At 34.7% G+C, this 21428-nt stretch overlaps 4 protein-coding genes across 10 annotated transcripts; 2 read left to right on the forward strand and 2 right to left on the reverse strand.

Moving 5' to 3' along the window:
- Window positions 1-1410: 1410 nt before the first annotated feature.
- On the reverse strand, window positions 1411-8567 carry LOC140004272 (phosphoglycerate kinase, cytosolic-like). 6 transcript variants are annotated; one of them, XM_072052179.1, is made up of 13 exons: window positions 8001-8564; window positions 7851-7903; window positions 6806-7079; window positions 6243-6577; window positions 5839-6124; window positions 5450-5517; window positions 4882-5127; window positions 3832-3907; window positions 3515-3591; window positions 3385-3434; window positions 2737-2821; window positions 2211-2309; window positions 1411-1717 (listed from the first exon to the last, which is right to left on the reverse strand). In XM_072052179.1, exons 1-13 carry the CDS (start codon window positions 8176-8178, stop codon window positions 1466-1468), a joined length of 2079 nt encoding a protein of 692 aa, XP_071908280.1. In that variant the 5' UTR covers window positions 8179-8564; the 3' UTR covers window positions 1411-1465. The 6 variants fall into 6 exon arrangements, with proteins under 6 accessions (XP_071908280.1, XP_071908281.1, XP_071908285.1 ...); XM_072052180.1 differs by having other exon boundaries at window positions 7851-7900; window positions 8001-8563; XM_072052184.1 differs by having other exon boundaries at window positions 8017-8158.
- Window positions 8568-11584: 3017 nt separating this feature from the next.
- On the forward strand, window positions 11585-14759 carry LOC140008294 (membrane magnesium transporter-like). The gene is made up of 4 exons (XM_072052185.1): window positions 11585-11845; window positions 11949-12001; window positions 12251-12351; window positions 14373-14759. The coding sequence occupies exons 1-4, from the start codon at window positions 11773-11775 to the stop codon at window positions 14461-14463; spliced, it is 318 nt and encodes a 105-aa protein (XP_071908286.1). The 5' UTR covers window positions 11585-11772; the 3' UTR covers window positions 14464-14759.
- A 1462-nt stretch (window positions 14760-16221) lies between these two features.
- LOC140003809 (transcription initiation factor TFIID subunit 8-like) lies at window positions 16222-18120 on the reverse strand. Of its 2 annotated transcripts, none has more exons than XM_072052188.1 (2): window positions 17842-18120; window positions 16222-17705 (listed from the first exon to the last, which is right to left on the reverse strand). In XM_072052188.1, exon 2 carries the CDS (start codon window positions 17598-17600, stop codon window positions 16470-16472), a length of 1131 nt encoding a protein of 376 aa, XP_071908289.1. In that variant the 5' UTR covers window positions 17601-17705; window positions 17842-18120; the 3' UTR covers window positions 16222-16469. The 2 variants fall into 2 exon arrangements, with proteins under 2 accessions (XP_071908289.1, XP_071908288.1); XM_072052187.1 differs by having other exon boundaries at window positions 16222-17727.
- A 1110-nt stretch (window positions 18121-19230) lies between these two features.
- LOC113697490 (uncharacterized) lies at window positions 19231-21337 on the forward strand. Its single transcript, XM_027217128.2, has 3 exons — window positions 19231-19783; window positions 20920-20998; window positions 21175-21337. The coding sequence occupies exons 1-3, from the start codon at window positions 19632-19634 to the stop codon at window positions 21238-21240; spliced, it is 297 nt and encodes a 98-aa protein (XP_027072929.1). The 5' UTR covers window positions 19231-19631; the 3' UTR covers window positions 21241-21337.
- The last annotated feature ends 91 nt before the right edge of the window (window positions 21338-21428 follow it).

The following is a 21428-nucleotide window of genomic DNA, read 5'->3' on the forward strand; positions in this document are numbered from 1 at the left end:
TGAAATTGGTCAAGAACCCAAACTTTGAGGATGAAAAGTGCATTTTTCCCTTTTATTTTTGCATTTTTTTCTTCATTGCCGCTTCCTGATAGCGGTGGAGCTGAACCAAGTAGCTCGGCTCGAGCTCGCGAGCTACTTGGTCAGCAGCTCGAGCTCGAGCTCGATTGACCAAGCTCGATCTCGAGTTTGAGCTGCTCGTTAGAGCTATCGAGTCGAGTTCGAGTTTGAAAATATAATACTCGAAAGTTCGACAAGCTCTCTCGAGCTTTTTGTAATATATATTTTAATTTTTATTATTGTGAAATGTCAATAGTATCCTTTATTTAAAATTATATATAAAATATTAGTAATTTTTATTACTTGAGCTTGATTAGACTCGATTGAACTTGATTTGAATTGATTACATTTAATTAAACTCGAGCTCGAGTTCGAGCTCGAGTTCCATAAATTGATGTCGAGCTCGAGCTCGAGCTCGAGCTCAAATTTTAAAAGGTTGACGAGTTCGAGCTTAGTTATTTTGTCTCGAGTCGAGCTCGAGTAGTGCATTAGTCGAGTTCGACTCGACTCGACAGGACAGCAACCCTACTTTCTGAAGGTGAGATTTTGACTGTTAAGTTTTGCCATGCTTCTTTCCTTCATTGTTTCATGCTTTTATTTTTTGGCATATCAAGTGCCTCAGAAATTTGTTCATTTTTTTCTGTGATTTTTTTTTTTTTAGTCTTTCCTTTGGTTGTTAGCTAATTTATTGGGTTGGCTTTGGTTTTTTAATTTGTGGCTTTGTTCTTGAGCTTCTTCTTTTCACATTTTTTTTTCTTTTTGTTCACTGTTGGAACACAGCTTTTATCTGACTGCACTTCCCTTGGTTGAGACTTGAGAGACCATTTGTATTGCTTGTGCTAATTTAGATGTTTCTGCTTTTATGTAAAGTATTTTGAGTCAATTATTTTTACTATGGTCAAATCATTGTTCTACAGTTGGATAAAATGTTTTTTTGAGTTAAAAGATAAGCCATATTGAAGGATTAGATCATGTAATTTTTGTTCTGTAATTTTTGAAAAAACGTATTCTTCATCTACAAGATGAAAGGCGCAAGCCTAATCTCATTCGATTCTTGCAAATTTAGTGAGAGAAGGGGACCTTCTGAAATGATGATATAGCTTAAGGAGGTTAATATATATCGCTACCAACCATATATCTATATCAATCCCAGATAAGTTTGTGCTTGGATTCTAGCCCTGAAACCACATTCTGATCCTGCCACAAAGTTCAGAAATGATTATGTCAACTGCGATAAGAATGAACCAACTACTCCTAGAGTAAAGACTGAAAACAATGATCCATTGACTAAGAAAAAAGATACCTGTGTAAAGACACATTTTGCTGCTGCACAAGAGAAAAGACACATTGCCGTTGCAAAAATGATGAGCTAATTTCTCCAATTGCAAAAATCGTGTTGCAAATGCATTTACCCTCTACAAGTACTTCCAGCAATTATGGCTGGTTTTGAAAGAAGTAATCTATACATATTGGCACCCCGGTCTAAAACATGTTGTTCCCAATCCGATCGAACCCCAAAGGGATTTTCATTCAGCCATTGTCTTTGGTAACATGAAGCATCCTCTGGCTCATCCATAACCATGATCTTGCCTTTACCATACTTAACAAATTCGCTTTTCATTCTTATTGCAACTCCTTCTATGTCTGACTGAAGAAATACCTAATTTCAAGCATGAAAAACATTACAGATTAGAATTATTCAGCTAATGGACCAGCAAAGCCTAAGTGACTCCCTAGGAGACCATCGTACTCTGGAAAAGTTAATGCAACGATGACACTTCACCCATCACCAAAATCACACAGCAAAGAGCAATACCATAGTTTCAAGTGTAAGCAAAGCAGCTGAAGCAGACGAGCTTTATTTTATTCATGTCATGTCCTAAGCTGCCCATTAATCTTGTACACAGATATCCTTGATGGACGCTAGATTAAGAGGTGCAGAACTATATTTCTCAGATCAAGAAAGTGGCGAGCTCTGATGTGCACCATGAACATAATATGCTCTTGGGTTCCAGTTGTTTGCAAATCTTAGCATATTTGAATTACTTTTGAATCAGGTAATAAGCCTGATTTAAACAGAGACTAATACTAGGCACAATGATCCAAGAATGTTTCAGGCAGACAAAATTTAAGAGGAGCAGTTGTATTAGTACCTTTCCACCCAAAGCAAGCAAATCAGCAATTGCTTCAATCAATGACCTCTGCACCATTTTCCACCGGTGTTCAGGTTTGTTAAAGTCTGGATTTGGACACTGTTTACCAAGAGTCTTGCCTCAGGAGAAAATTTTATTTGGTACAGTCACTAGATTCAGAATGGCATATCAATTGAAAGGTGGAAAACAATTCTAAGGCTGAGAAGATAAATTCTGTTCTGGTTCAGCCAACAGTTTATCGTGAAGAGGAAGATGAAGCTCTACTTAATGGGTTCAAAAGATTGTTAAAAATTAAAAGCAGTCTTTTGTTGAGTCTGTAAAATAATTTCACGAGCTTTGATTCTTCAACCATTTATGTCAAGGTGGGATCTTGCTTCATCGTATTGAACCAAGTTCAAAGAAGGCCTTTTTACATTTTTAATGTTCTAATAACTTCAGACTCTTACCAATCATTGAACAGAGTGGATTATGAAAGCTGGTTACCAAGTTCCACTGAGTTCATCTAAAGCTTCATTACTAAATTTACCTGTATTGAAACAAGAACCAATTCTCCTGGGTAACTTGAGATAATGGAGCGAAATGTTGAAGCTGCATTCGTTCTAATGATGTATCTATAAGATGAAAAAGAAAATGCTAGTAAAACACATTAACGTTAAGTTTATCAATAGAGGTACATATTGCCTCCTAAGATATAAGGGGAAAAAATGTAAATCCACAGATACTTATTTAGAAAAACACAATGTATCCAAAGCAAATTTATGAGACCTAGAACCTACCATACAGACTCCTATTAAGCTAATTAACTTAATACAATGAAGATTTTGACTGATGCAGCACCCCATATTACAATGTATGTAAAGAAACTATACATGAACTTGAATTTTGAAGTAGATACTCTATTACATGATTAAAATGAAGGTGGAGCCTATAAATCATCAAATGTAACCAATGAAATAAACTTGTGTTAAATATCAATGCATGATATGGTGCTCCTAAAAAAAAGAAAAAGGAAACAGAGAATGTTCTAATTTGACCCAATACTGCAGTGAAGTTATAGAAATGTTTGTAGACAAATTTTGTGCTATTTTGCAAAAATCATGTGGTTTATGAAAGAATTCTATTTCCGAAAGTGCAATGAAACATTTAATCATGGTTTATGAAAGAACATATATACCCATTCTTCATGCCAGTTTGGAGAACACGTTCAAGACATCGATTTACCAGCTGAGACAAGGAAAGAGACAATAAATCTTTAATACAAAAACTGAAAAATCCTGCAGGGGAAAATTCATAATCCACATAACCTTTCCATTAATCTCCAGTCCCAAGAAATTCAGATCCTTCCTCTTCTTTGCCATTCCAAACAGAAACAACCCATTTCCTGTCATTTGCACCTCCCAATGTCAGACACCAAAAACTAAAAAGTCTGGCTCTACTCGTCTAGTTCATGGTTTTAAGCTTTTCATCCAGCATCCTAATTGAAGTATTCTAATCCTATTAGTTATATCAAAACGAGACTACAGTTAGAAAACTTTGATAATCCACTTCAATTTTTTCCTCAGAGAAGACATGGTTCAGTAATACAAGGGAAAAAATATACTGCTAGCTAAGAGGTCAATACCACTTCCAACATCAACAACCAGAGGACGAGTTGGATCATCGTAAACACCATCCCACTTTATGTCAAATGGATACGACTGCAAAAACACCAATCAGGAAATCAACTTTTACACTGGAAGGTTATTCAGTCTTCAGTGCTTGTGAATAGGATATCTACCTTTGTCATCCAGATGATCTCATGCATTTAAAATATTAAATGATCTACAATTTCTCGTCTGCCAACTACATTTATGCAAACGCAAATGTAGGTGTCACATTATTTCAAGTGGTAGAGACAATAAAGCACTTAACAGAGCAGGATGACTGTTCTGTAACAAACAAAAAGGCAGCACCAAGAACATATAGCAATCAAGGAAACAAAATGTCACTTGGAAACAGAAAAGGCCAGAGAAACTGTAGACCCAGGATCAGCTGATCAACCAAAATAACACCTATGTTAACCGTTACTAGATAAAATTTCACTAAACTACCTAATTGTTAACCAATCCCAGTAACTGATCAAATACGGTCCAAATGGAGTGCAAAACTTCCATGATCTTTTCAAGAGCTCCTTAACTTTTCCTTGTCATGACAAAAATTAGATTGCACCACCAATTTAACAGAGCCGTAAAATTTTACAATCAATAACAGCAGTAAAATAGAAAGTCTTGCACACATTGCTCCACCAAGCTACAAAAACACTCTGCAATAGAGTGTAGATGATAAGAAATACTTGCTAGACAATCTAATCATCAAGGAACAAACAAGAGTTCATACTAGCACTAACTATGACCTCCAGAAAAATTTTGTTCACTTAATTTAGCTATAGGAGTTTGCCATTCAGAAAGAGAAGGCCCTGTTTTACACGTAGTGTGGGTTTTTTAATATGAGAAAGTAATGCAGGAGGGACTGAGGAACAATGAAGTCTAAACTGAAAATGAGACATGAAATCATCCATCAACCACACTTTCTAGTTGTGAAACAGAACCTTTTAGTCAGTCATGAGAAACAGAATAGAACAAAAGGGCAAGCATGGAAGGCAATAAAAGTTTAATCTATTTTGAAAGCATACTCTGTCCAAGGCCATCAGGCCAGGAAGACTTCTTCCCTTGAGAAACTCCCACACGGCAGAAGCATTCTCAATAACACTATAATTCAGATTGGATCCCAGAACTGTTGTGCAAGCCACCTTTCCAACAAGAATTGTTTCCAAGTTGTTTTGACTCCTCAGCCTATCAACCACTGCTCCCAATCTTGATGCTTCACCAGCATCGCTACGTGACAACCCAAATCTCACTGGACCGATCCACAATATTTTCTGTGAGACAATAAAATAAGAATTAAAAAATAACAAAGAAGAAGAAGAATGAAAGAAAGATTACAAAAACACGCATCTGTTAAGACAACCAAAAAGCATACACGAGACTCCCAGAATATTATAACAATTAAGACTGCGTATCAAATCCCAATACACCTTTCCTTCAATTGATGCATTGATTTAATTAAGTTCAGAATCTTCCTAATAGAACTGTGATCCAATCATTACTTCCTACCTTATTAGCACAGCTATGCATACACAAGGCATCAATTTTATTTATATGCGTAAGCTCACTCAAATAAAAAAGATGATGAAAACATACCTTACATTTTGAAACCAATGAGGCAATTTCCTCCAGTGACTCTGGCCCAAGATCAACAGGTTGCCAACCTAGTCACAGAAAAACATATGCATGAGAAAATACACATTAAACCTTCACATTTCTTGAAATATTAAACTGTGAAAGACTACACCCTCCAACTTTGATTTTTGTTCAGATGGAATCAGAACCACTGTTTGAATGTGATTACTGATAAAATATATTCCAACCCAAGACAAACACCATATTTTGAGATAGGAATATGATGACCCGGCAACAATGAGGAAAGATAAACATAGATATCATTTCTATGAAATAAATAAATGTGGCATCACATTGTTCTCCAATTGCTGCTAATATAATATAGCCTTTCTAAAGATTAAAAACACTACCATCTACTAGACAATCAGCAGAAAATATCTCCAACTTCTCTGGATTAAGATTATTTAGGCACAGAAAATCTTTAGGTACAATAACTGCTCTGCGCCTTGACTTCATAGAATTGATTAGAGTAAGTGCTTCCTCAGTAGCACCGTGTTCCACCAGTTTCATTGGCAGAGGTAATCCAAGGGCGTGCATTATCTGGAAAGCTATATTACCAACAAACACCAGACCATCACAAATACACACTAGAAGACGCAGAGCAGCTGCTTTTTCTACTAGATTCCCTCCCCCTATCTGCATTGAATATCAGAGCATTTGTCATAATAACACAAAGAGTGAGAAGAGACCTTACTGCACATGATAATGAACTAGGAAAGTTTACTCTAAAGCAAAAGGACATCTAGATTGTTACAATGGCAACATAGGGCTTTTGGCTGGTCTTGGTAATGTTCTTCAGTTGAGAAAGAACAGCTTCAAAGTGAAATCCAGCAATAGAGGCATAGCAGAAGCGAGAAATAGCAACAGTTGATGCAAGAACTCTATGAGATTGAGAAAAGGCATCATTTACAAAGATATCCACCCCAGATGACAATAGCCTGGCAAACCCTTTACAATTTGCAGGTTCTTCTTTAAATTGAAAAAGATTTTCCAGAAGAAGGATGTTAGATTCCTGTTTAGCAGAGTGCATGTGCCTGGTAACTAATTTGACTGGCACAACTTTGACTTGAAGAACTGAAGAAAGAGCTCCTGAAACAGAGACAACAGAAAAATCATTTGAGACACTACTTCACATCATCCCGTGAAAACCATTCCACTTACCATCATAAAAAGCCACCAAGCATGTAAAGTCCAACCTTGGGCATTTTCATGACAATCAAAATTCATTTTAATTATTAACATGCTACATGGTGCTAAGAAAGGATGGAGAGGTGAGAACCAAGAAGAACATTTGGTCAGAGATCAGAATAATCATACCGGCAATTGATTCTGCTCTAACAATCTTCATAGTATTTTCAGCATCAGCATCCCAGCTACTGACTAGAATTACTTTTGCACCTGCTTCATGTAGATACTTGATGGTAGAAACTGCATTCTCACATTGGATCTTCCGTTCCTGAAGTTGCTGAAATAGAAGCCTGGAATCAAATCTGACCATAACAACTTTTTCTGAGAGCTCTTCTTTTGGGAATTCTCTAAGAGTTTGTACATGAGGTACCGCACTGAAATCTGCTCCATCACAAGCTTCAGCCTAAAAGCAATATGAATGAAAAGCTAAACTAATAGCCAAAATATAAAGTAATGACCGATGCATAAGAAATATCAACAATAGAGCAACTGAAGTTCTATTAACACAGTCAAATGTCTCCTCCTCCAGTTCAACTCATTGCACCGCCACCCCACCCCCCCCCCCCCCCCCCCCAAACAAAAACCTCCCTTTTTGTGGCAACTTAGATCAGAAAACCATACAACAGATGGTGTTAAACGAAGAAAGACCAAAATTACTGCCTCCCAAAAGTTCATTCATCAAAACATAAGATAAAATCAGCCAACATCAAATTATAAAGATCAAAATTCTAGCTCTTCACCTCTCACAAATCGCATCATAACACATAGCACTAAAATATATACACGCAAAGAATATATCAGTTCTCTTGAGTCACTATATGTACCTTCAATAGTTTAGAGATCCAATTTCAGAACTATCTATACGGATTTCAAGAGCAATTGTCCAATAAAAAATAGGTAGCAATTGTGCAATAAATAATAGACAACCAACTTAAGCAACTCGTCAAAACAAACGTATCGGTGTTCAAGATTCGTTTCAAGTCTTAAAAAAGCCTAAAAATTACTCGGAACACTCATTCACAATTCGTACGAAGAAAAGGAAAAACACACAAGTGTTGCATAGAATGTACATCTCCCAAATTTTACGTTAAAACGAACCCACGTCCTATCTCCGGCGCTATGACAATTACTTTTGCTAAGTAACACAAATAATTTAAAAAAGAAAAGAAAATACCTCAACACGGAGAGAATTTGACTCAGTAGGGATGAACGGCTTGCTATTAACTGCTAAAAAGCCAATATTGTGATTAGAAGGGGAAACATAATTAACCACGCTATTTAATTGAAGAACTTATACTTAAAAAGTAACATTTGACAAGTTAACCTCGCTTTGAACATACAAGACGGCGATATTTCTCAAACAAAGGAGCTGCAAGATGTTCCAGTGGAAAGTTTTGTTTATGCAGCAGGAATGCTGGTGAGTTTCTGGAGGAGTTGAGGAAGACCGGATTGCGACTAAAATAATATCCTGAGGACCGGAAAATATCAAGAGCTTGATTCATCACTTCTTCGCCCTCTCAGGAGTCAGACTCCTGCGTGATGTAAGCCTGTCTTTTGAGCAATTGCGGCAGTTTATCCGACCGGACATTAAATTAATAAAATTAATATACACTACTGTCGGACTGGATACAGTCCTGAGAACCATTCCAATTATATTATTAATTATTATTGCAACATTAACAGCAAGTTCGGGGGTTTCAGGAAAGGAAAGAAGCCCAGATAACTCTTTATACACATGTCCAGTTCGGGAACATGTTACTAAAAATTTATTCAATGATTTTTGTGAGGATAAAATGCGCAAATAAGAAAATATTTTGTAGGCTTCTAACAAGTTTCCTTTGCTTTCTGTCAAGAAATTGGTCGGAAGAACCGCCGCTCCTTTGGATCCTCTGCAATCTGTTTATTTTTTTCTTGAAAATTTGTTCAAGACATCTTTCGTATTTTGACAAATTAATTTTTTTGCCTCCCTTAACCCGGCTCTGTTTGGATTAGTTGTTTTTGGGGTTGTTTTTCAAAAACAGCACTGTAGCATTTTGTTTTTGAAATACAAGTCCGTTTGGATTAGTTGTTTTTGGAGTTGTTTTTCAAAAACTATATGAAAAACTTTTATTGTAGATGTTTTTTGGATTATTTTTAGAGGTATTTTTAAAACATATTTTTGGGTATTTTTATAATTTATAATTTTTATATTTTTATTTTTATATACATTTATACATTTATAATACATTTATAAATATTTATAAATAAATATACTTATATATTCGCTAAAAAATATATAAATGTATTATAAATGAATTATAATATATATAATAGATAATATAAATACATTTATAAATATATAAGTGTGTATTATTATAAATTATAAATTATAAATGAATATTATATAAATGTATAAATTACAATTTATAATTTATAATTTTTATATTTTTATATAAATATACATTTATGCATTTATAATACATTTATAAATGTTTATAAATAAATATATTTATATATTTATATAAAAATATATAAATGTATTATAAATTTATTATATTATATATAATACATAATATAAATATATTTATAAATGTATAAGTGTATATTATTATAAATGTATAAATTATAAATGAATATTATATAAATGTATAAATTATCAATTATAATTTATATATTTTTATATAAATATACATTTATACATTTATAATACATTTATAAATATTTATAAATAAATATATTTATTTATTTATATAAAAAAATATAAAAATATATTATATTATATATAATACATAATATAAATATATTTATAAATGTATAAGTCTATATTATAATAAATGTATAAATTACAAATGAATATTATATAAATGTAAAAATTATAATTTTATTAATATATATTAATATTAAGTATAAATGTATTAATATAATTAATATAATTAATATAAATGTACAAATGTATTAATATTATGTATAAATATAAAATTAATATTATGTATATTAATATAAATGTATAAATGTATTATATTATATATAATACATAATATAAATTTATATTATAAATATACATTAATATATATATATTATGTATAAATGTACATTTATATAAATGTATAATATATATATAATATATAATATAGGTTATATTATATATAATTTATATAATATATAATATTCATATAAATATATAAAAATATTTATAATATGTATAAATAAATATATAAATATTTAATATATATAATATACATTAATATTAATTATAAATATGGTGTTTATATAATATTTCAATTTGTAATATTTATTGTATATTTCATTATATAAATATTCATTTAATATATAAATATATAATATATAATTTTCAATTTGTATAATATACATAATATTGTATATATAATATATTATACATAATATAATACATTATACATAATATACATTATTACATATTATGTATATTATATATTATGCATAACATTATTATACACAATAATGTACATAATAATATTGTACATTAATAATGTATATATTATAATATAATGTACATAATATATTATGTATAAATATTTACACATTTATGTATACAATATTACATATTATGTATATTATATTATATTATGTATAATATACAATATTATGTATAATATACAATATTATGTATAATATTAATTTATATAAATATTTATATAATATAATATATATAATTTTCAATTTGTATATTTCAATTTATATTAATATAATATTATATATATATAATATACATAATTGAAATATACATATGTAGTTGTTTTTGATATAATGTTTGGATATGATGTTTTTGGAGTTGTTTTGGAAATACACTTTTACTGTAGCATTTGGAATGTGAAAAACAGTTTTTCAAAAACAACCCAAAAAACAGGGGATCCAAACACACCTGTCTCCCACAAAAAATGTCACATTTCTACGGCTTGTCTCCAAAAAATTCAGGCGAGTGTGCTGTGCACTCATCTGACTGGTGATGGTTCAGTCCCCTCCGACTTATCCCTGGATCTCCTTACATCCGCCCCCTTCCCCTTAGTGTAGCATAAATTAGATTTATCGTTTTCGGTAAAAAAAAAAAACAAATGAATGTTTTTGTCTTTTATTTTAAAATATTAATTTTACATTTCTTACAAAATTATATTGGTAAAATTTAGTTTCAATCTAAAATTTTTATCATTTTTTATCTTGAATCGATCACATGACTTAACATAATTTTTTTTAGGAGGAAAAAGGTTCAATCCCATTTGCAGTCAAATAAATAATCTTAATCACATTTATTTTTGCCCCCACAAAAATTAAAATCTGACACAAATTATATTTATTTTTTCCTCTAAAAATGTGAAATTTGATCAAGTTATATTTATTTTTGTCACTAAAAAGATAAAATTTGATTTTTTTTGCACGTAAATATTAAGAAAATGACAATATGTAGGTCATGTAGTAATTTCATATTAAAAAAACAGCTAGCCACTTAGATTAGAACTAAATTTTGCAAATTTGAAAATACAATTGATGTAAAATTAATATTTTAAAAGTAAATACTAAAAAAAAATCATCTTATAAAATAGAAAGACATCTTGAAAGTTATCCATTTCTTTTCTTTTCGATTTTCTAGGAAACGAGAATTTTTTCCATCACCCAAAGCGTAACTAAATATATTCAATTTTGGCTTTATTTGGGAGTTGAGGATTTGGATAGAAAAGAAAGAGAAAAAAGAAAACTTGTAAAAAAGGAAAGAAAAAAAATTGAAGGATTCAGAAGGATAACACAATAGTCAAAACTTTTTCATTCAAATTAGATGGAAATGAAAAAAAAACTTTGATGAAATTTATCAACTTTTTTAAAAAAACATCTATTTTATCATTAAAAAACTCTTAAATAAATATTTAATAATTTCTATATTCAAAATCATTCCCGTAGCTCTCAAAATTTTCGAACAATCCTTCCCTTCCCTTCAACTCTCTCGTAGAGCTTGCCTTGTTTTCTTTTCTATCCTACTCCCAAACTAAGCCCTTCGGCTGACTCTCGCCTGCCCTTCCTCTGCCGTCGAGATATATCCAGCTCCTGGAGACCTTTCCTGCTGAAGATCCGGTCTTTGACTACAAAGGATGGGCGTCGGCTTCGTCGTTGGCGTGCTTGGAGTTTTGATTCTCTCCCACGCTGCCTACTCTACTATCCAGTGTAACTTCCCTGCACCCTTGAACAGCCGGATCTCGGCTATATTCGTAAATTCCAAGACTAAAATTTTCTCTCGTAATTCAATAATTCTCCATTAAATTTTCAGACAGGGCAATGTTGAAGATCACCGAGGAGGAGTTTTCAGGACCTCCTATTAACGTAACTTTCTTCCCTCCCTTCTTTAGTTCTTCTCTATCTATCTCCCTCTACATATTAAGATTGGATGGATTTCACTGGTTATGGTTTTTGAGGTGGGGGGGATCTCCTTCCCATCCACCAGAGCGTCATGGTACTAACATCTCACAGCTAGAATTTTAAGACAGTAACGCACTCCCAGGAATTTTATTACAACTTATGTTTTTATGCCTGATAATTTAGTGTGAATGGATCTGGTATTTTTGAATACAGGTGGTAGTGGAGTTAATTGCTGGCCTAATGCTATGCATGTGGGCAGCACTGACTGTGCCCGGCAAGTTCCTCTCAATACTTTCTCATTCCGATGAGAACAGGTGGTGGTTCTTTTTCCTTTTAGCTGCAAATGAATACAGTAATAACGGTTGTGATGCAACGTGTAGATGTATGCATTTAGATTGCACTATGTGATGTTTTTGTAGTTTATCACGTATATGTGTTGAATTTCAGTGGATTTCGTGCGGAATCTATGTTAATTGGTGATCTTTTGGCTGCATTAAAATTCAGATGTGGATATGAGCTTAACCATTGTTGGAGTTAATTGTGATAATTAGTTTTGGTTGAATTTGTCCTGCCGGATGAATAGGAGATATAGTCTATGGCATATAGGAGATGAGTCGATACAAGAAAGTACCAATGTATTGATTATATGGATATGTAAGCACAGTTATAGTGTGATACTACAACAATTCTTTGTACTATTCATTCACCTTTTCATTGCATAGTCCAAAAGGGGGAGATGAGTGAGTTTTGCATTTTTTGAAATTGATCCCTTAAATGCCAGATGGGATCTCTGCTAAAGGGGAGTAGGGTGTTCAAAAGATGCGTGCTAATGTAATATACATTTTTCTCCTTCTCCCATCAGTACTCTTTCTAACACATCTTTTGCATTGGAAATAACCACATTCTTCCTAATTTGAGCTTCCAAGTTCCTCATGCTTCATTAGACTTGCACAGGCATTACAGTAAGACTAGTTTTATGCAGACCAAAACATCTAAAGACTTCTTCTTAAAACTGATGCAGATGAATTGAATGTACCCTTTCATTTTCTAGGCTGCAGTCCTGAAATCATTGTGCAACCTCTATCTTTCTAATGAAACTGTGCCAATGGTAAAACAGCCTTTGTTAATAAAATGCTTATGCTTGGTATATTTGAGAAAGAATAGGCACTAAATATGCTGGGAAAGAGTATGAGATTTTTGAGAATAATTGCTAGAGTGTCCTTTGCATATGGGTTTCGCAGACTCTAATGACAGTTAAGTATCTTAAAATCAGATGGAGAATCTTGGCAACCATTCTCTATGGTACATGATAAGGAGCAGTGGAAGAAGAAAGGCACAATTAAAACAGGATGGAGACATAAACAAACCTAATATTATTTTCTATATAAAGTTATGCAGTATCATTTCTAATATAGTTGTGAACCTTTCAATCATTGGAAAAAGAAGTTAGATCTGAAGAAGGAAAAGACTGCAGTTTGGTTCAAATTTTTTTTTAATCTTTTATGGTACACAATAGGCATCTCAATGTCAACGCTTTATTGAAACTCTGAATTAGGCTTGTCAAGTTGTTGGAAAGTAGTGGTATGAACTGTGTGCCATACCATATGAATTGTTTGTTTACTTGTATTCTGCAGTGCCATTTTATGAATATTGCTAAAGGGGACTAGTTGAAGTAATATGCTTCGCAATACATGTAAGTTCAATTTTGTGTGATAATTTAACCAATCACCTACTACCAGATTCCAGTAGGGTTAATCAATTATGACTTTTGCTTTTCAAATTTCCATTTTTTGACCAATCTTTACATCACAGTGGACCTTTGTGGTATGTACGTTTTGGGGGGGATTACTTACCCAGCATTTGAACCATGCTTTTTTGCAACACCAATTAGCTGGGAGGCTAATTGTTGGGATTTTTCATACGGGTACCTCCATCATTTGACAAACCTTCCAGAAAATTTTCCCTCTATAGTTTTGAAAATTTAGGATAGCCAGGCCAGTTCTGATTCGCAAAGGATGCTCAGATAGTTGAAATCGCACAGAAGATGAATAGGAAAATGTCTCCTTCTCGATCCCCCTTCCTCCCCCTCTAATTGGGCCTTCCCACAAGATTGAGAAACAAAATATTTTAGGTGCAAGACGTGTGATTCTAGATCATTTGCAATGTGATATGCAACCCTCTTTACGTGTGTACCAGAAAAACCTTCTGGTTTTGGGATTCACGTTTCATTGAGATTGCCTGTTGAACGACTGTTGCTCCATATCTACCTTGTTTGTCGTGCCATTAATTGGTTATAGTCCTAATAGTTGACGTCAGACCCTTTCCCATGATGCAGAGTGGTTGCTTTACCTGAAAATCTAGATTTTATGATATTCAATCATCGTGGAAAGGCAATTCCTATGGGAATCGATGCAAAATTGAAGTGATCTGCTTTGGATGAGGATCGTAGATGTGCGATGGCTATCCTGACAGGGGACCTATATGCATATTAGCTGCATTGTTGCCACGGGGGAGCTAGGTATAACATATGCGGGATTTCATGGACCTTGTAATGGATGGAAATATCTGGCACTGATTTTTTTGTTAGCATTACTATTTCCGTTTCTGAGTTGTGCTGATCTTCTAGGATATTGGACTTGTATACTTTATTACTGAACAAGCAATTTGAGATAACAAATCAGAAGGCTCAAGTCTTGTGCCTTGAGTTAATGTTTCGTTAAAATTTGGTCATCAACAGAACTGGTAATAGAAGCACTGGTACTTTCAGAAACAAGCAAATCTTCAGCTGCCAGACAAAAATTTCCTTCTGCAGCCTGTTGAACTTGTTTAAAGGATAAGAGACATGATAGCTAGAATTACAAAGTTAAAACGCTTCTTGTAAGCAAATAATAAAAAAGTAATTGAATGACACTAGTTCATATGGAACCTTGAGCATTCGCCTTCGTATTCTCTCCATGAAATTCAGAACGCTCTGTATATTTCATAGTGTATTGTGCCAAAAGCCAACAGCTACCACCATAGTGGAATGAAATTCAGAACGCTCTGTATGTTTCATGGTGTAGTATGCCAAAAGCCACCTACGTAAATGGAAGCAATTCTGGTCCTAGTACCGATCGAGTTTGGTCTGTCCTGTACGAAGAGTTGATCAATTCTACTTGCCTATACCATATGGATATCTACACGAGTTTCGGTCTTCCTTTACGTAAGAGTAGATGAATTCTACTTTTTGCCATTTGGCCATAGCATATGCACATCTACATTACAATCTGTTGCCGGAAATCTACTATGACCACGCCGAAGCGGTTAACGGATGGTTTTTGTTTGTGAATTGTGCTAATTGAGGGTTGAAGCCTGAAATAAAAAATTGAATTAATTTTTGAGCCTTTAAAATGCAAGAAGGAGACAGACACCAGTGAAGAAGGGCCAGACACTATTGTCACCAAGATGACCGTTGTTGGCATCGCTAGTCATGGTCAATTTGGACGTCATACACAACTGATGTGACGACGGAGCTCTCAGTTTGGACTTGGAGAAGAGGCTAGACGAACCTAAAGACATGAGGAAAACTATGCGGGCGGAAGCAGATGGTGAATAAAAGATCAGATCATCATTCTAAGACGGGTCCAAGTGACCATCAGGATTGGGGTTTCCATTAGATTAGTCAAGTCAAAAGCTAAACAATCCAAAAAAAAAAAAAAGTACATCTTTTATTTACAATCGACATAAAGCATCATCTCATGATCCAATGCCCTCTTAAATGTATATTGTATCTCAACTTTATCTGACGCTTCTCACGATTACTCAACACTGCTCATCGCCAATTCTCATGATTGTTTGGTTTAATCCTTATTTATTTATTTGCATCGTCAACATATTTTTTAATTATTTTTTTATCTCACATACACCACATAAAAAATTGCTATAGTATTTTTTTCAAAAAATTATCCCAAATAATATCCGATCCAAACATAAAGCCCAACAGCATGGGTTCAGTATCCACTCAAATAAATTAAGCAAAATTATAATGTCTCTAATGAAGACAATTAGTTCATGAAAGTGACGAAGGAAAAGGCATAACAGAAAATTAAGCAATGGAGCTACGACTCAACAGCAGCATGTAGGGTGGGTGAATCACTATCATCCAAAAAATGACAAGCTACATCTACTCCACAATTAAGTGTCCCTGGAAGAAAATGAAATAAATATCAATTTTGAAGAAACAAATTTCAATCCTAGCAATAGTACAGCCTTAAGAAATTAGAACAAGCATACTTCAAAAAAGCCTCACATGGGTTCAGATCCCCACATGGACTCTCATCACAATAACAGTACAACTACTGTGTGCCTCTAACTCTGCTCTAGTCTAATCCGCAGCTCTTCTTTTGAACGAAGTATGATAGTTCTCAACAAGCAAAGAATTCAATGTACTAATTTACAACTGAGTGAGCTCCTGTTGGTTCTCCATAGACTGCCTAAGTATAAACTCAGCTCTCCTTTTTTTGTCATCTTTCTCATCATTATGGCCAAACCAAGATGCTGTTCTTCCAGAACCCCTGTTTCTGAGTCTCAGATCCAACAAATCACCTAAAACCTTTTTCCCAGTTTTGAACTCCAAACAGACTGCAGGTCTTTTGTCTGGAAGAGTTTTTTCCACATCATGTCCTGATTCAGAAGGCCCATCCTTCATTGCCTCAATAGCTGGAGCAAATGCCTCCAACAAAGAAATGTGATTTTCCCCATCTGCTTGATTCCTAACAGTATCAGGAAGAATGACAGGAGAGACATCTTTCTCTCCAGCTTGTAAAGGCTTGGCAAGAAATGGGTTTTCACTTGCATTAGGTTGCATTTCCAGCTTGCTATCATGAGGTTCCGTGGTAGAGGTCGAAGCTATCACATCACCATTACACACCAACCTCTGTTGCAAACTCAATAAAGATCTCTCTGCCTTCCGTCTTTGCCTAGCTAACTCAATCTTATCAGCACGAGGATCCGTCACCCTCTCATTCCAGACAGGCGAGTGTCGATATGTGTGGGGATCAGGAAATGCAGGCAGCCAATCTGGTATTTGCTTGAATTCTGGTGTCTCACCCATCTGCAAGAAACTAGGTATCAGTTTCCTAGCTCTGACAACAGGAAATTGGGGGACAGGCTGAGCAAATGGAATCTCCTCAGCACACTCAACGTAGTCCATGATCTCCCTCAAGGCACCAGATTCTATGACGCAATTATGAGCCTCTGAGGCACCCAAAACCCCTCGCAACAGCCCAAAATCTTCCATCCCCTGAATTATATCAAACACATTACACGCAGTCCTGCCTGCTGAATTAGCATATGAACTTGCGGTTTTCCCTAGGTCACAAAGATACCTAACTGCAATATCAGAAAGAGATTCGAGAGCTGACTCGTTAAAGCTCTCAAATCCCACACTTTCACATATCTGCGCCACAGCAATTTTTGCAATTGCTCGGCCGAACTCATTGGCGCCCGATCGGCTAATAACAGGGTTAATCTCAATTACATTCTCTATCTCTCTCGCACTCTCCTCATTGCCTCCATCGCTCATATTCAGAAAACTCTTGAATCATTTAGGGGGTTGGACGAGTCGATAGAACTTTCATTCAGCTCAATATTTTAACGAAATTGACTCCAATGATAATAGACGCAAGTGCTGAGAAAGAGGTACAAAAACCCTAGATTTCGTAATTGAATTCAAAGCGAATCAGAAATCAACCGTTGTGTATTCTCACACACCTGATTGAAAGAAAAGCCGTGAATCTATATTCGGTATGATTTAGAGAACTTACCGCTGAAATTGACGGTGGCAGGACACAATTGTGGATTTGGAAATTGCAACAATGAGGTGATGGGTAGGAATGTATAAATCCGTCCAGTCCATCAATCTGCGATGGAATTCTACGGTTTCAGGAAGCTTTAAAAGGGAGGAGCTTCCAGGATAACTTGTTAGGGTTTATAGACGAATACTGAGTGATAAACCCTGCTCCTGGTGAGTGAGTTGAGGAAGGAGATCAAGTGAGTACCGAGGAGAGGGATTCGGGAGACGAGTCAAAACTAGAGAAGGTGAAGAGGCCTTATTTATAGATCTTTCAATGTCTAATCCTACAGTGTTGTTATGACACTTCAACCTCTCAAGTTTTGCCGTATTTGACTTTCACCCCTCAATTACACCTACTATTTTAGGGGCAGGACGTCCTCTTCCCCTCCTAGGTCCTAACCCCTTTTTTTTTTTTTTTCAAAACCAATTTCTCAATTTATCTTATCCCACTAAAAGTTTATTTCAACATGCATTTTTTTCAAAACCAATTTCTCAATTTATCTTATCCACTAAAAGTTTATTTCAACATGCATCCGAAGTTCCAATAATTGAAGCTAATTTACCATCTCCATAAATATTTGGATTAATCTTTTTTGAGCATAAGATAAATGATAACTATGTAAAATTTGAGTTTAAAATTTAATTTTTTTATATATGTTATGAATCTAATGATGACCATGTATACATTATGATTGTGTATAAGATTCAGTCTAAATATTCTAGTAAAATCCCTTGAATGCTTAAGTTTATAACAAACTTTTGTTTGGACATCTTGAAAGTTGTAAGAATGTTTTGTTCGGCTTAGTTGCAAGTTTAATCATGAAGTGAGTGAGTTTATTAATTTATTTAACTTGGTAATCATGTTATAACTCTGGTAAACTAGCAGTTGAGTTTATTAATCTAGACTATCTCCCGATAGGATTTCCTTGCAAGAGTTTTATTATTTTTTCCATTGTTGTACGGGATTTGAAAATTTTCATATATAATTTTGTAGATTTGAAAGATTTTCACTTTTATTATGTCAGATTTAGAGTTGTCTTTACTCTTTAGCCTTATTATTTGTATGACTATTTTTTTTTTCTTGTCCACTCATATTTAGACTAGATTCATAATTACATTTTCTGCCATTAGTGTAGATTTTTTTTTTCACTAGCGGCACGTCTAGTCTAATCTAACCTACTTCTACTCCTAAAAGGGGGAACTTACTTTAAGGAAAGCGACTCTAGGGAGTGGGCCAATTGAGTCGGGGGAACCTGACGGAGACTTAACCACCATCTGATCTGATCATTAGTGTAGATTCATTGCAACAAACTTTTGATATATATATATATAAGTATGAATCAGCTTAGTTCGATGTAGTTCTTGCAAGATTAGACATTAAACAGCTTGATCAAGGGCGGCTGTCCTCGAGAATAATCTATTTCTACTAAACCAAATAAAAACTTAAGAAGGGGAAAATAGGGAAAACAAAAATGGAAATTTCAATTTGACCTCTCAATAGCCTCTGAAAAAAAGAAAACGCAGAGTGAGTGTACAGCAATGAAAGGGCAATGACTGTAAACTGTGTATAATTTGAGTAGCATTTAGGGAGTTAGTAATATTTCCAAGGTTGCGAATTGCTATTAACTCTGGATAAGGCAGCGGTTCGTTGCCCAACCCTCCAAAATTCGTCGGAGAACAGAAAGAGAGAAGTAAATCAGCGAAGAAGAGGCGGAGGGAGGCGGCCCAAAAAGAAAAAGAAAAAGAAATAAACGAGTGAAAATGGAGAAGTACTTTGGGAGTCCATACAGAGGTGACCCGGGAGTCCCCCACTCCGACCCTGATCGGTTCGTCAACATATGGGTAGGATCCGCCATCTTCTCTGCTCTCACCTGGACCAATCCCTACATGTGGACACTTTCTAATCAGTTCAAGTAAACGTCCCCCTTCCTTTCGCCACTCATATGAATGTGGATAATCAAGTAGATAATAAACTAGTGTTCTTAGTAGCTAGGGCTTCTTTTAACCTTGATTGTCTGCATATGACAAACAAGCCTTTCATGGTGTCGTGTTGGATCACTCCAATCTTACCAGGATTTGACCTTAAGTTGATAGAGATGTGCAAATACAGAACTTGTGGGCCGAAATCTATTGGTGAAGCAATTTATGTTTATTATCTACTTGATTATACACATTGCTGAATCTGTCAAGTGTATTTTAAGTATAAAATGTACTACTAGCTGCTAGTACATTTTACATTATGTGCATGAACTTTTATTGAAATCTTTTTTATACTCTAGCATCTTCCTGAGAGATTCTTATGAAGGACACGGTCGCAAACATATCTTGCTAATGGTGAAATCCATTAAGCAAGAGAGCAAGATAGCACGCAACATTCTGGGGACAGTCATGTTTCATTTGTTATGCGTTGGGAATAACATAACTGACTCTTTCTTATCTTATTAGATAGCTGTTTATGGTGATGTTTCATCTAATTGTTTTGGTTTGATGCAAGTTACAAGATGCTATATCGAAGGTAGGACTTTGAGAGGAATATCTATGTCAAGAATTGTTGGTATGTTGTAGTATTTCTACGATATGAAAGAGAGAGTTCCATGCATGTGAGTCTTGCAATTTGAATTGGTCTGTAAGTTCTCTTGAATCAAGTTGCAGCTTGGAGACAGCCGGAAAGTTTTAGACTGTACCTCCTTTTTCACTAGAAATTGCAAAAAGGTCGTCTTACTTTCACCTGGTAATATGTAGTAACAAATAGATAGGCTGAGAATATTATGTGGGACAAAGAATTGGAGCAGTAGAGGGGCATGCATTTGTTTCATGTGAAGAGGGAAGAGGTCTGTCCAGGTTCAAGGACGAGACCTTGCCCCTCCGACGGTTTCTTTGGCCTTTCTCAGATTCTCCTAAAATTGATGATTATTACCAGCTTGCTTTAGATTAGTTCTTGGTTGGATCTGTTCTCCAATTTTTGTGTTTAGGGCTTCGCTGCCTTGTCACTGTGAATGCTTAGAGCGTGTTTTCTGACTCTTGCTCTACTTGTGATTTTAATGCATAGTTGGCATGACAAGGCAATGCTGTTTGAGCAGTATCACTGGAAGAAAGCACTTGAGAAGGGACAGCCCTACAAATTCAAGGTAATGAATGCATTTGAATCCATTCAACTGATGGAGTGCCTGGTACGGTTAGATGATTTGATTAGAGTGTTATGCGTGGTTTGAGCGCCCTCTTCTTTCTATTCTCGTGGGTGGACAGTAGCTGCTAGTAGTTCTTTCTCTGGTTCTTATGAATTTCATTTTGATTGTTTTTGCAGTGGAATGAGTTGGACAAAGAAGTACGAGACTCATACTACTTCAACTGGCCTGTCTACTTCCCATAGCTTGCTCTGCGTTCCTGCATTTTATTTCCTTTCATTATCAACTCGACACAATTGTTACGTTTTTGTTCTCAAATAATCAAAAGAAACATCTTCCGGACTTGTGTTTTTAAGGTTGCCGCGAGTACTTAGCTGGAACTGAGATAGCATCAGAATCCCTTTTTTTTTTTTTCTCTTTGGTTTTTTGTTGT

Source organism: Coffea arabica, chromosome 6c (assembly GCF_036785885.1).
Source record: "Coffea arabica cultivar ET-39 chromosome 6c, Coffea Arabica ET-39 HiFi, whole genome shotgun sequence".
In the NCBI taxonomy this organism is placed as follows: domain Eukaryota; kingdom Viridiplantae; phylum Streptophyta; class Magnoliopsida; order Gentianales; family Rubiaceae; genus Coffea; species Coffea arabica.